At 35.9% G+C, this 12,731-nt stretch overlaps 2 protein-coding genes across 2 annotated transcripts; one reads left to right on the top strand and one right to left on the bottom strand.

Annotated features, from left to right (window-relative positions):
* Nucleotides 1-1,606: 1,606 nt before the first annotated feature.
* On the bottom strand, nt 1,607-5,972 carry LOC132562404 (rho GTPase-activating protein gacK-like). The gene is made up of 7 exons (XM_060227144.1): nt 5,969-5,972; nt 5,242-5,529; nt 4,408-4,569; nt 3,648-3,947; nt 3,048-3,077; nt 2,416-2,497; nt 1,607-2,210 (listed from the first exon to the last, which is right to left on the bottom strand). Exons 1-7 carry the CDS (start codon nt 5,970-5,972, stop codon nt 1,607-1,609), a joined length of 1,470 nt encoding a protein of 489 aa, XP_060083127.1.
* A 614-nt stretch (nt 5,973-6,586) lies between these two features.
* LOC132562421 (uncharacterized) lies at nt 6,587-7,412 on the top strand. Its single transcript, XM_060227164.1, has one exon. The coding sequence runs from the start codon at nt 6,587-6,589 to the stop codon at nt 7,373-7,375; it is 789 nt and encodes a 262-aa protein (XP_060083147.1). The 3' UTR covers nt 7,376-7,412.
* Nucleotides 7,413-12,731: the final 5,319 nt, after the last annotated feature.

Below are 12,731 nucleotides of genomic sequence, written 5' to 3'. Positions count from 1 at the left end.
ATTTGTTACTTTCAGATATTTATCAACAATGTGGACATAAGTAATGGTTTTTAAAAATTGTATATTTAAGACAAACAATTATAAAAACTACACATGAAAAGTAATTTTTAAAAGTTTTCTTCAGCACATAAATTATGAAAATTACATTACATCAACAGTAGTAAGGTTTTTAATTGTACAAACACTACACATGTAAATAGCACTTATTATGAAAATTAGAGTGATGAACAGCGTGGTCTTGTAATGAGCTATATCAAGAGAATATCTGTGGGTTATCTGTTGGATATCATATAAATCTCGAGTTTAACAGAAAATCGCGATAATTTGTTATACATAATCTTTGGTGTCGCATGGCGTTTAGCTTGACAACAAGGTATAGCGCCATTGTGAATATATGGCGGTAAGAATTCCGCCGTTATATGCTTTTGTATGCAATAATGTTATTAAATAATTCAAAGAAAATCAACATTGTACAGAGCAATAATTGATGAAAATCTATTAAATCCTCGCTTCATTTGCCATCAAACAGAAAAATCGACTGATTTTTTTCTTATTTATTTTTTATTTATTTTTTTTTTTTTTTTTTTTTGTAATGTATGAAAAATATTGTTACTATTAATAAAACATTTACAAACTAGAGAATCAGTGAAACTGATTTATGCTCCCCGAAAACGACATTATTGGACGCATATCTTTAACAAAGGGCCATAATTCTGTAATTAAGTACCTTCATGGCCTTAATTTGGTACACTGTACACTCTCTTAGTATAACCAATATATACACCTCGTTTTAATGCAAGCAAAGTGATAATGGCACAATATTTTAACAAAGGGCAATAAATCTGTTAGAGTCACAGGCCCTGACTTTGCTACGCTGCACATCGCCTTAGTATGACTATTGTATACACATGAAGTTTCACGATGCTTGCTTAACTGTGGGCAAAGTTATGTTCCTGACACAAAAGGACGGACGGAACGGACGAACAGACAAAGCGACAACCATATGCTCCCCTTCCCCTACCTCAAGCCCTCCCCACCGAAAAATTACGGGTAGCATAACAAAAGAGCCATCGCTTGGCTTGTTATCGATAGCTGCAGTTATCTTGCAAACCCTGTACTAAAATATCATGTTATGTAGATTCAATAAAGCACAAAAATAGATCTGGATATACAGCCCAGACTTAACACTATTAATATCACATATACTTCATGGGTTACGATCACTTTCTCTCTCTACCCCTGGAACATTTTCTGGCAAAACTGAAGACAAGCGAAGTAATTTGATTGGTCTAGAGCAGATTTCAGGAAAGAAAACAAATGACCAATCACAAATTGATATACTCCTTTGAAGATTACAGGAGCGACATCAAACTTTTAAAGTCAGTACAACATATTGCCATATGACCTCGAGATTCGTTTGATGTAAATCAAAGTACCCTTCTTATCTGGAAGTTGTCGCACATGGAACCTTCAATTTTGCCATGAAATGTTCCAGGGGTGCAAAGAGTAATGGTAGCCCAGTAGCGTTTCGTTGATGAAATCAATGTCATCCGACACATTGTGACGCTGAACCATTGAAAGGGGAGATAACCATTCAAGAAACACTTTACTCTTTATCTTGTAAATTGTGTACAAAATCAATAGGAGATTTAGTCAGATTATCAGGATGGTAAGCCCGTAGGTAGTTTTCAGTCTCGCTGTTCAGAGTGTTTTCTCTGCTCATGTCAATGTCGTCGTAAAGATTTGATTTTACTGACGTCATAGTAGACGTATTGGCGTAATCGTTAGATGCCATATCTGGTATGTCCGCATAATGTTGATCAAATTTCTCTTTGAATACTGAATCAGAATCGTCGTCGTCAAATGACGATTCCAGTGTGTCATACTCTCCACCACAAGCTCCTTTTTTGCTGTCAAGATCAACTTTTAAGTCAGATAATGAATTCACATAGGCTTCCTTGCTGAATGTTTTCCCAGAATCAACATTGGTGATTTTCAACTTCCTTGGTATCTCGTTCTGTGTGTTATCATACACATTATTATGGTTATGTTGTGACACAGGGACGCCAGAAGGGGTTACGTATATATTCTCTGCGGCTCTTGAATCTGCCATTTGTGCGCGTTGAGAAATGGTCACTTGATCTGTGTTCACGGCATAACCAACATTATCAAATCCGTTGCTATCTTGTCTCTTCTTTGATAATCTACATCTGAAAGTAAAAAATATTTTTAGGAAATTCATCAGAAAGAAATGTAGGTATACATGTAGTTCCAAAAGTTAAAGTATTGAATATATCTAAGATATTACTACTTGTGCATGCATGATAATTTAATATTTACCATAGCAAAGAAAAATTACCATTTAAGAAAGATAATTATATCTAACATTAATTATGTGTTGAATTAAGATTTTACCTTCTCATGAAAAGAAATAGCACTAAAGCTATAAGAACACAAACGGCCACCAGCAGTCCAATAATCAGTCCAATCAGAGTATCTGTAACAAATCATAACGGTAGACCAATCAGATGATCTGTAACGGAGCATCACCATGCAACCAATACCTTAAGCTTAATGCACGTATCCCCTAAATCTGCCAATATTGTCAATCCAATGCAAAGGTGATCTTTGGTCTCCTTATAGTAGGGTTATAAGTTAGACTTATTAAATATTATATTGATATACAATCAAAATAAACAAAATTTTTATAACAAACATGACAAAAACTGATTGGTGACATGTAAAGTCAATTTGATTTTTCGTCAAAACTTGATAATCTTACCGAAGGCAAATGTGATGGCCAGCCATAGCTTTCCAAATACAATGTTTGTTTTATAATGACAATTAGTTAAGGCTACCCTAAAAGAGACAGTTGGCTGACAGTTATGTTCCTTTACTGTGTCAAACTTACTTAAATGATTTGATTGTAATGATAAATTGTTTCAATTACTAACATAACTGACTGGTTCCCCCCCCCCCCCCCCCCCCCAAAAAAAAAAAATAATAATAATAATAAATATAATAAGATGTACGTGTGTTTGACTTACCGGTGTTGATTGCGTCACCAGAAACTCGACCTGTAACGTAGAATCAAGGAATGTAGAGTTATATTAAACTTTGGGATGAAGGGGTGGAAGGTGACGGGAAAAGTGTCTTGACTGTCTTTATTCTATGCATTCACTTTATTTATTTTACAACAATTGTGAAACAAGTTATTTCAACTTATACTAATCACTCTTGTTGGCCCGGATGTAAGCGCGTGAGGGGTCTTATTGTGAGAAGAAACCGGAGTACCCGGGGAAAACCCACGTGGTCGTGAAGGTGGCCCTTACCTTTTCACGTCCGTTTCTGGAGTCGAACCCCGGACGGCAAGGTGAAAGGCGAGTGCGTTACCACTGCGCCACCCGAGCACCCTTTTAAGATCTATCATTGAGCAAAACGTTTCTCTTTTCCCGTTTATGATACTTTTTGTAGAATTTGACGATTTTTTTTTCTTACTTATTTTCCATATTGTCTACATATCTTTCTCATATTTTATATGATACTTGGTACTTAAAAACGTTAAGAAGGAGCTAATACTCCCAGTCAATTTTAAGTCCAAGCACCTTAAACGACACATGTCACATATACACGTAAACACATTTTACCTTGTACAACACCTGGACCTTCGCCAATGGTAGTTGTGGTGGTGGTAGTTGTTGTGGGCGTGGTAGTAGTCGTTGTGGGCGTGGTTGTGGTTGTTGTGGGTGTAGTGGTAGTTGTTGTGGGCGTGGTTGTGGTTGTTGTGGGTGTGGTGGTAGTTGTTGTGGGCGTGGTTGTGGTTGTTGTGGGTGTGGTGGTAGTTGTTGTGGGCGTGGTTGTGGTTGTTGTGGGTGTGGTGGTAGTTGTTGTGGGCGTGGTTGTGGTTGTTGTGGTTGTTGTTGTAGTCGTTGATACTGGACCCATGTCTGAAATAGAACATGAAACACATACATAATGTAGAACAATGCCAGTCACAATACACCGATCGGTCTTCTATTTAGCTCGGTCGCTTGCGCGTAAACTATTTAACCGGAGGTCCCAGGTTCGAATCCTAGCGGAGGCATTTAAATATATAATGAATTCTGTTACCATGGCGTTCATGTTGGGACCCAAAGACATCCTCTTGGAAACTCGATGACGAGTTATTTCCTGGAGGGTGAGTAATTAAATCTGGCAAATACTGGCAGCAATATACTGCTCAGATTAGTAAACCAGAGGTCCTGAGTTCGAATCCTTTATTACAAAACTGGTACCTCAGACTAGCTAGGCATAAAGACGAATATTAATGTAATTATTTCGATATCCATGCGTTTATAGTTGCATACCTATGTATAAAGTGATATTGTGATTGTGTGCCACGATTGTGACAAATATATATATACTTACCATACTGACAGACGTAAGAGTAATGGTAATTCAAAACATCACACGGTTTGTCATGCCATCTGTAATTATCGTCCAGACGTAGATTGGCACAGTCCTCAATACAGGGAAAAAAACACCATTCCGGCTGTCCGGACGCCCAGTACCCCCACGTCACCGGATCACCTATAACAGAGATTAGACGGAGCACAATCGTCGCCTGTAAGAAGAGGGAGGAATGAAAATATCCAACCGTGAAGGTTTTCAATATAAGCTTAAAGTCCGTTTCACAATTGTTGCAAAATACAGCTTATATATCGAAGCATGACGGCAACTATCAAACTGCTGGTTGTTGTCATTGAACGACATTATATTATCACAACTTCTTCAAATGTGTCCGATTTTATAGGGTAATGTTTCCGTAATTGGCGATTTAAACAAATGGTCCCTCATTAACGGGGAATTAAAGAAGACATCGAATTGACGAATATTTGTTGAAATGATTCTTTAAGTTTGGCTAGGGACTTATCGTGAAAACTCTACCGAGAAACTATTTAATTCTCAGACATTTTGTAAAAGTTCAACGATTTTTAGTTTCCCTCTCTAAAAAAACATATATTCCACAACTTACAAAAAAAGCCATTCTTACCCTTGAAATCATTTGACGTTATACTGCCAAAAATTAAGTCTTCTTACCTTCAGTACAAGAGATTAAAAAAGGGAAATAACTCCTCCATAATCACGATAGCTTCTATAGCTAAAGCTCAGACAATGTTTGGAATACGAAAGAACCAAAATAATATCAAGACAATTAAGATCAATTTCATATCACTATTATGTTACCACACAATCATATACCTGTTACCCATCTCCATGATCCCTCGTCCGCCGTGTCATGGGCGCCGATCCACATCCCATTTCGGTTCCAGTTCAGATCCTTGAGGCTGCGTTCCACGAAAGCTTGAGTGTTGTAGTCTCTGATTTCGATCAGATGACCTCCCTTGTTCCCACAGGCAGCGCTAGCTACACCCCAGTGAACTTCGTGATTGATGAACTCATAACAATGCCCGTTATAGGTCCTGAGGTAGCCATTCCGCGCTATATTTAATGGACAGCGATACCACTCAGTTGAAGAGTACGCCGACACTGCAAAGACGATTTTTCATGTGGATTTGTATACCAATGGAGAGTAAAGGTTCTTAAGATATAAAAAAAAACACAAAAATACCAACTTATCAACAGAATTTAAGTTAACGCTTAAAGAGCCAGACCCACTCCTCGACCGATATTATTTTATATAAAAAGTTATGATTTTCTATTTTTCTCGGGTAGCAAAAGTTTTGACTAACCCTGTAATACCGCAATTTTAAAGTAAATCGCCATCAATTTAACGTAATAAATAGTTTTAAAAACTTTTGAGGACCTCTTTGCAATTAGTCGTAGTTTTTCTCGTAATCTGCACGTTCTTGTGTCATATCTAAGCATTGAAAGATGTGACCAATACGTACGTTAGGTGATTTCCATATAGGATATATAGAGTATTGCTTGCATTTATCGATAAAATCTCTTTACATGGTAGTGCTACTCATCTCTTTTGTTTTAGTTCTGACCGCGTCTGAACGTATCACGTGACTTTTCCTCATCAATATTCATATCATGGTGTTGATTAATGAGACTAATTCCGACACCGATATCTCCGGTACCCTTTCAATTTCAAGTTCGAAACTTTATACAAGTCTTTACTTATATATCATCTATTAGTATACAACAACATTTCCAGTCAATAAAATATGAAAAAATGTCTATAACGGAGTGGGTCTGGTTCTTTAACTTTTATAGAATGAGGTCAAAACATGAACAAAAAGGACGGGGTCAAGGGTCACCAGGACCTAGTCGGTCGGTTGTTCTGGAGCTCCGGTGAAAAATTATCTTTTTGTATGTTTGCACGATATATTGGAACTTAATTTTCTGTCAACATCTAGTTAATATGCTTAACTAGTTGACTGATATATCGGTCTGTGATATTTTCTTCGGAAAATATACTTTTGGAGCAGGAACTTTTGAGAACATGGACTGAGTCTAGTCACTGACCACTACTCACCACTTACGTATACCTGGCCGTGTATGTGTACACCTATAGATGGACTATCTACAGCCTATATATTCTGGAGCTTAGTTTTTTGTTTACTGGATATTGTTTATCATGCCTCCCAAGACCCTGCGAGATCGAGCTCCCAGCAGCAGGACCAGTGGTATTGGTACTAAATCCACAGACGATCGACTAGACGAGATATATGAGATCCTCAGGAATCTTATTACTGAGGATGTGTTGGATAAAAAGTTAGAGAAACTCCGTTTGGACATTCAGCTAGAACACGCAGAACGTATTGAAGCTCTGGAGGAGAGGGTAAACACCCTGGAAACTGAAAATAACAACTTGAAAGTGACAATTTCTGAGCTAGAGAACGAGTTATTGACCAGTCAAGATCGACAGAGTGAGATGGCGGGAAAGTATAACGACCTGGAACAACAAGGCCGGAAGAATTCTGTTAGAATCGTTGGACTTCCAGACCCGGGAGTGAGGGAATCGGTAGAGGACTGTGTCCAAACGATCGTGGGATTTGTACGTGACACCTTGAAAGTACCACTTCAGGAGAGGGACATTGACATCGCACATAGATTGGGAAAGTACAATGGTACAAATCCTAGGAATGTGATAGTAAAGTTCACGCACCGGAGAAAGAAGCATGAAATTATCCGCGCCCGCAAGATCCTGAAAGGTTCCAAGTTTGTTATCTATGAAGACCTTACTTCCTTAAATCAACAGAGACTGAAGGAAGCGTTCCGTATGAACTGTGTCAAAAATTCGTATAGCACAGACGGGAAAATATATGTGATTTTGACTAATGGCAAGAAGCGCAGACTTTTACACGATACACCCTTGGAAGAAAGTTACTTGATGAACGATGCTAATTTTGTATCAAGGAGATAGAAGTTGGACAGTGCACAGTGATCGGTAAATGACTTAATGCCAGTGTGTCTGGCAACCGATCACCTTTGTGTTGTATACTAGTGTGCTTTTTTCTGTGGTGTACATGTATATGTGTGTTGTGTGATCAATTCTTCTGTGTGAAAAGGATATATATCATTACTGAAATTCCATTTGTAAAAGGTAAGAATAACTACGTAGTATTTTTTGTGACTTTAGATTTTAAAGTATGATAATGAGATATACACATGTAACGTCATTCAAAGTGAGCATATAGCTTGTTATAAATAATATATTTGTAACTGTCGTAATTTAAGAAAGATTTTTTAAGCTCCGAAAATAAATGGTATGTATATGCTATATTTTGAGGATGTCGTAGGTAGTAGTAGTATTTAAGTCCGTGGTAGTCCATAATATCTTGCTAATAACCTATATTGAGTAGCCAGGTATTATATGGGATATTATATATAACTTACAGAAATGCATGTATGCTATAATATAATTGGTGAACGTGTAGTTGTTTTATATATACTTCCGGTCCGGGTGGTCTCGGGAGGTCCCCCGGTCTATTCCGGACAGTTCCGCGGGCCGGTTCATTCTCCGTGCATTAGTATCAACACTTCCTGTTTGTCATTTCCGGTATAGCGGCACAAATTGTCTGATTGTCCGAAGTTTTCACGGCCAATAGGTTGTGTGTAAGTGTTGAGTGGTGGTGTAGCTCCTTTCTTGACCTTGTAAGATGCTTTTATCACAACCTTTCCCCCCTCTTATCCCCATTTCTTCTCCCTTTGTCTTGTTTCCTATTTCCCAGCTGGAAGGCTGCTCTTACGCATTCATTCAATTTCTCAGTTATGGATGATATCTGTGTACTCTCGGTGAACTGTCAGGGTCTTGGTGATAAAATTAAGAGGAAGGATGTTTTCTCATACTTAAGAGACAAGAAATACCACATCTACTGTTTACAAGACACTCATTTTTCAACAGAACAAGAAAATTTAATTAGAAATGAATGGGGGTATCACAGTTTTTTCAGTTCTTTCTCATCAAATTCTCGTGGTGTAGCAATCTTACTCAATAATAATTTTGAAAGTAAAGTTTATAGAGAAAAACGTGATTTAGAAGGAAATTTTTTAGGGATTGATATTGATATTGAGGGTAGTAGATTGACACTTATAACCATTTATGGGCCTAATCAGGATAATCCAATTTTTTATACTCAGATTTCGGAAACTATTGACAGCTTTGGAAATGAAAATATAATAGTCTGTGGCGATTTTAACCTCGTGATTAACCCTGAGCTTGATTATGATAACTCATATAGAAACATCAACAATGCATCTGCTAGGGAGAAGGTGTTAGAAATCAGTGAGACATACAATCTTATAGACATTTTTAGAGAACTTCATCCAGATATTAAGAGATATACTTGGCGAAGAAAAAATCCTATTAAGCAGGCCAGACTAGACTTTTTTCTCACTTCAGACAGTTTATTATCCAGTACAAGAAAATCTTTCATAGAACCAAGTTATAGATCTGACCATTCGGCTACAGTAATAGCGTTAAAATTAAATGAATTTAAAAGAGGAAGAGGTCTCTGGAAGTTTAATAACTCATTATTATTTGAACTAGATTATTTAGACATGGTTAAAAAATGTATAGATGACATAAAATTACAATATTGCCTACCTGTATATAATCTTAACTCTGTTTCGCTGTTACCTAATACAGAAATTCAATTCTTAATTAATGATCAATTGTTTTTGGAGACATTGTTAATGGAAATAAGAGGCAAGTCAATATCATATGCATCTCATAGAAAGAAACAACAGAACCTTGAAGAAGAAAACCTAAAGAAATCTATCGAAATTATGGAAGCTAATATAGACACTGACCAGGAAGAATTAGATGTTAAAAAAAGAGAACTTGAAGCAATACGGTCAAAAAAAATAAAGGGCAGTATTATTAGGTCAAGGGCCAAATGGGTGGAGGAAGGGGAGAAACCAACTTCGTATTTTTTAAATCTTGAAAACAGAAACTTTACTTCTAAAATTATTCCAAAAATTCAGAAAGATAATGGGGACATAATTACCAATCAAGATGATATTTTAAAAGAAGTTAAACTATTTTACGAAAACTTATACAAACATAAAGAAGTTACCCCAATTGATTTGGATCATCATCTCCATGACTGCAGTGTCCCTAAGTTAACTGATGCTGAGTCCAATAATTTAGAAGGTATTATAACATTTGAGGAGGCAGGAAAGGTATTGAAAGATATGAAAAACAATAAGAGTCCGGGTTCAGATGGCTTTACTTCAGAATTTTTTAAAACTTTTTGGAATTTCATAGGTATTTTTGTGATTCGTTCGATTAATTATAGTTTTTCAGTGGGCCTTCTCTCAATTACTCAGAGACAAGGTGTTATAACTTGCTTACCTAAGGGAGATAAGCCCCGTCATTTTTTAAAAAATTGGAGACCAATCTCTCTCTTGAACATTACATATAAAATAGCATCTGGAGTAATTTCATATAGGTTAAAATCAGTTTTAGGAAAACTTATTCATGAAGATCAGACGGGATTCTTATCTGGGCGTTATATTGGGGAAAACATCCGTACTATTTATGATGTAATGCGTTATGCAGAAGATTTGAATATTCCAGGAATGTTACTAATGGTCGACTTTGAAAAAGCTTTTGACTCAGTTTCTTGGGATTTTATTGATAATGTTCTTCGTTACTTTAACTTTGGAGTGGATATTAGGAAGTGGGTAAAAATTCTGCATACTAATGTTTATTCAGTGGTTAATCAGGGGGGTAACATTTCTAGACCAATTAACATTCAGCGTGGTTGTCGTCAAGGCGACCCAGTTGCCCCATATATTTTTATACTAAGTGTTGAAGTTCTAGCTGCAAGAATTAGAAATAATGAAAATATCCAGGGTATACAAATTAATAATGTGTCTATTTTAAATGTGCAATATGCTGATGATACAGGTCTGATTCTGGATGGAACTGAAAAATCACTAAAAGAATCTATTAATGAGCTGAATACTTTTGCTAAGATATCAGGGTTAAATATCAACACCAGTAAGACACAGGTTATTTGGATAGGAAGTAAGAAATATAGTGAGGAAGCTTTTCTTCCAGAGTTAAATCTAATTTGGGGTAAGAATAAGTTTACTTTTTTGGGAATTGATTTTTGTGTTAACCTTAGTGAAATTCCTGGAAGGAATTACGATAAGAAACTTGTTAAATTAAAGGCTCTTATTAATGTGTGGGAAAGACGAAGGCTTACTCCTTTAGGTAGAATCAGTATAATAAAATCTTTATTAATTTCCCAGTTCAATTATTTATTTATTACCCTACCAAATCCTTCCAACAGTTTTCTTGGTAAATTGAGCTCTATTTTATTTGATTTCCTCTGGAATGGCAAACAACACAAGATAAAAAAAGACGTGGTCATTCAGAACTACATAGACGGGGGATTAAAAATGATAGATATTGTAGCTTTCATAGATTCTCTCAAACTTGGCTGGATCAGAAGAATATTTCACTCATCAGGGAAATGGAAAATATTATTGAATTCTATTATAGATGAGAAAAAAATGTTAAATTGTGGGATAGAATATGTTAATTCTTGTTGCCTAAATTGTAGAAATCCATTCTGGAAAGATGTATTTAAAAGTATGATTAAACTTACTAACTCGGAACTTTTTAGACAATGTTATATCACATCTGTCTTAAAAAGTCCTTTGTGGTATAATAAAGACATTCAGGTGGGGAATAAATGTGTTTTTTATCCAAGATGGTTTAATGCAGGTATACATACCATAAATGACCTTGTAAAGAATTATGAAGACATGACATTTTATTCTTTTAATGAGTTTGGTAATCTTTTCCCAACAATCAACGCCAACTATCTGCAGTACTTTGGTCTAATTACATCTATGAAGAAATTTCTACGGAAGAATACACTTCAGGTTGTACAGATTCAACAACCTTTCATACCACTTTTTTATGAAATATTTTTCAAAAGTAAAAAAGGTTCAAAGGATTTTTATATTTGTTTAATTAAACGACCACCAATACCAACTGGAATTCAAAAATGGGGGATAGAGTTTGATTTTGATGAACAGAAGAGGAAAAATATTCTAAGAATCCCATTTACTATCACTAAAAACTCAAAACTTCAGTGGTTCCAAGCAAGAATTATTCATCGTATATTGGTCACAAATTCTTTTCTTTTCAAAATTAATTTAAGTCCTAGTCCTTTGTGTAATTTGTGTAATATGGAAAGGGAGACAATTATACACTGTTTGTGGGAGTGTGTCGAGGTGCAGACACTGTTAGAGAGATTTGAATCGTTAATCAACCAATCAATTCCATTTTGGATGAACAAAGAAACTTATCTCTTTGGTATTCTTTCTCCTACGGCTAATGTAGTAGATAATGAAATTTTGATTATTATTAAACAATATATATACAAGACAAGATGTCTGCACAAAACTCTAAGTTTAAATGGTCTCATAAATACAATAAAAGATCACTTCCGAGTACAAAAATATATTGTTTCCTCTAAAAATTGTCACATAAAAAGGAATTTTGAAAACAACTGGAAAAAATGGAAACCTGTTTTGGACTTATAAATTATATCTTGAGCTACTTTCTCCATTGACCTTGACATCACCACAATTTCAACCATTATTTCATTTTCCTCATTTTGACCTATATATTAACTGTAAATGTTAAAATAGACAGTATCTGATAAAGCCCTCCAGCTTGTTTCTTTCTCTCTTCTCCCTCTTCAATCCATTGCCCCTTCTTTCCTTCCCCTCCGCCTCACCCTTTCCCATCTGTCATATGTAATGTGTGTATGATCTTGTGAGGATGTGTGTGTATATACGTGTGAGAGAGGGTGTGTGAGTGTGTGTGTGTGTACTCATCCCATAGAAGGTATGGGCTGGGCCAAATTCCGTAGCCACCTATATTTTCTGTTGGTTAATAGTCTGGATGTTTGATGATGATGATTATGATGATTGATGTTTGATGATGATGATGAGGATTGGTGCTTGTTTGATACATGTAATTCTTTGCGAATGATAATGATATGTTATGTACAATTTAGAGTGAAAGTGATGTTAGGCCCTTAAATTGTATGGCGTGTCTGTGTATTGGTGTGTGAGGGCATGTGTGGCTTTGAAAGGCTGCAAGTGAAACATTTATGTTTTGAAAAATCTTTGAAAAATAAAAAATTATAAAAAAAATGAACAAAAAGGACACTGATACGTAGATCCTATTGGAGCATTTCTAGCTTTCACTCGACAAAGCAGTAGGCGTGACTCCAGTTAAAGAACTAAAA

Source organism: Ylistrum balloti, unplaced genomic scaffold, assembly GCF_031769215.1.
Source record: "Ylistrum balloti isolate Yb309-2 unplaced genomic scaffold, AGI_CSIRO_Ybal_v1 Utg371412, whole genome shotgun sequence".
Lineage (NCBI taxonomy): Eukaryota > Metazoa > Mollusca > Bivalvia > Pectinida > Pectinidae > Ylistrum > Ylistrum balloti.
The sequence above is the reverse complement of the archived record's forward strand: the minus strand, read 5'-3'. Positions and strand labels throughout refer to the sequence as shown.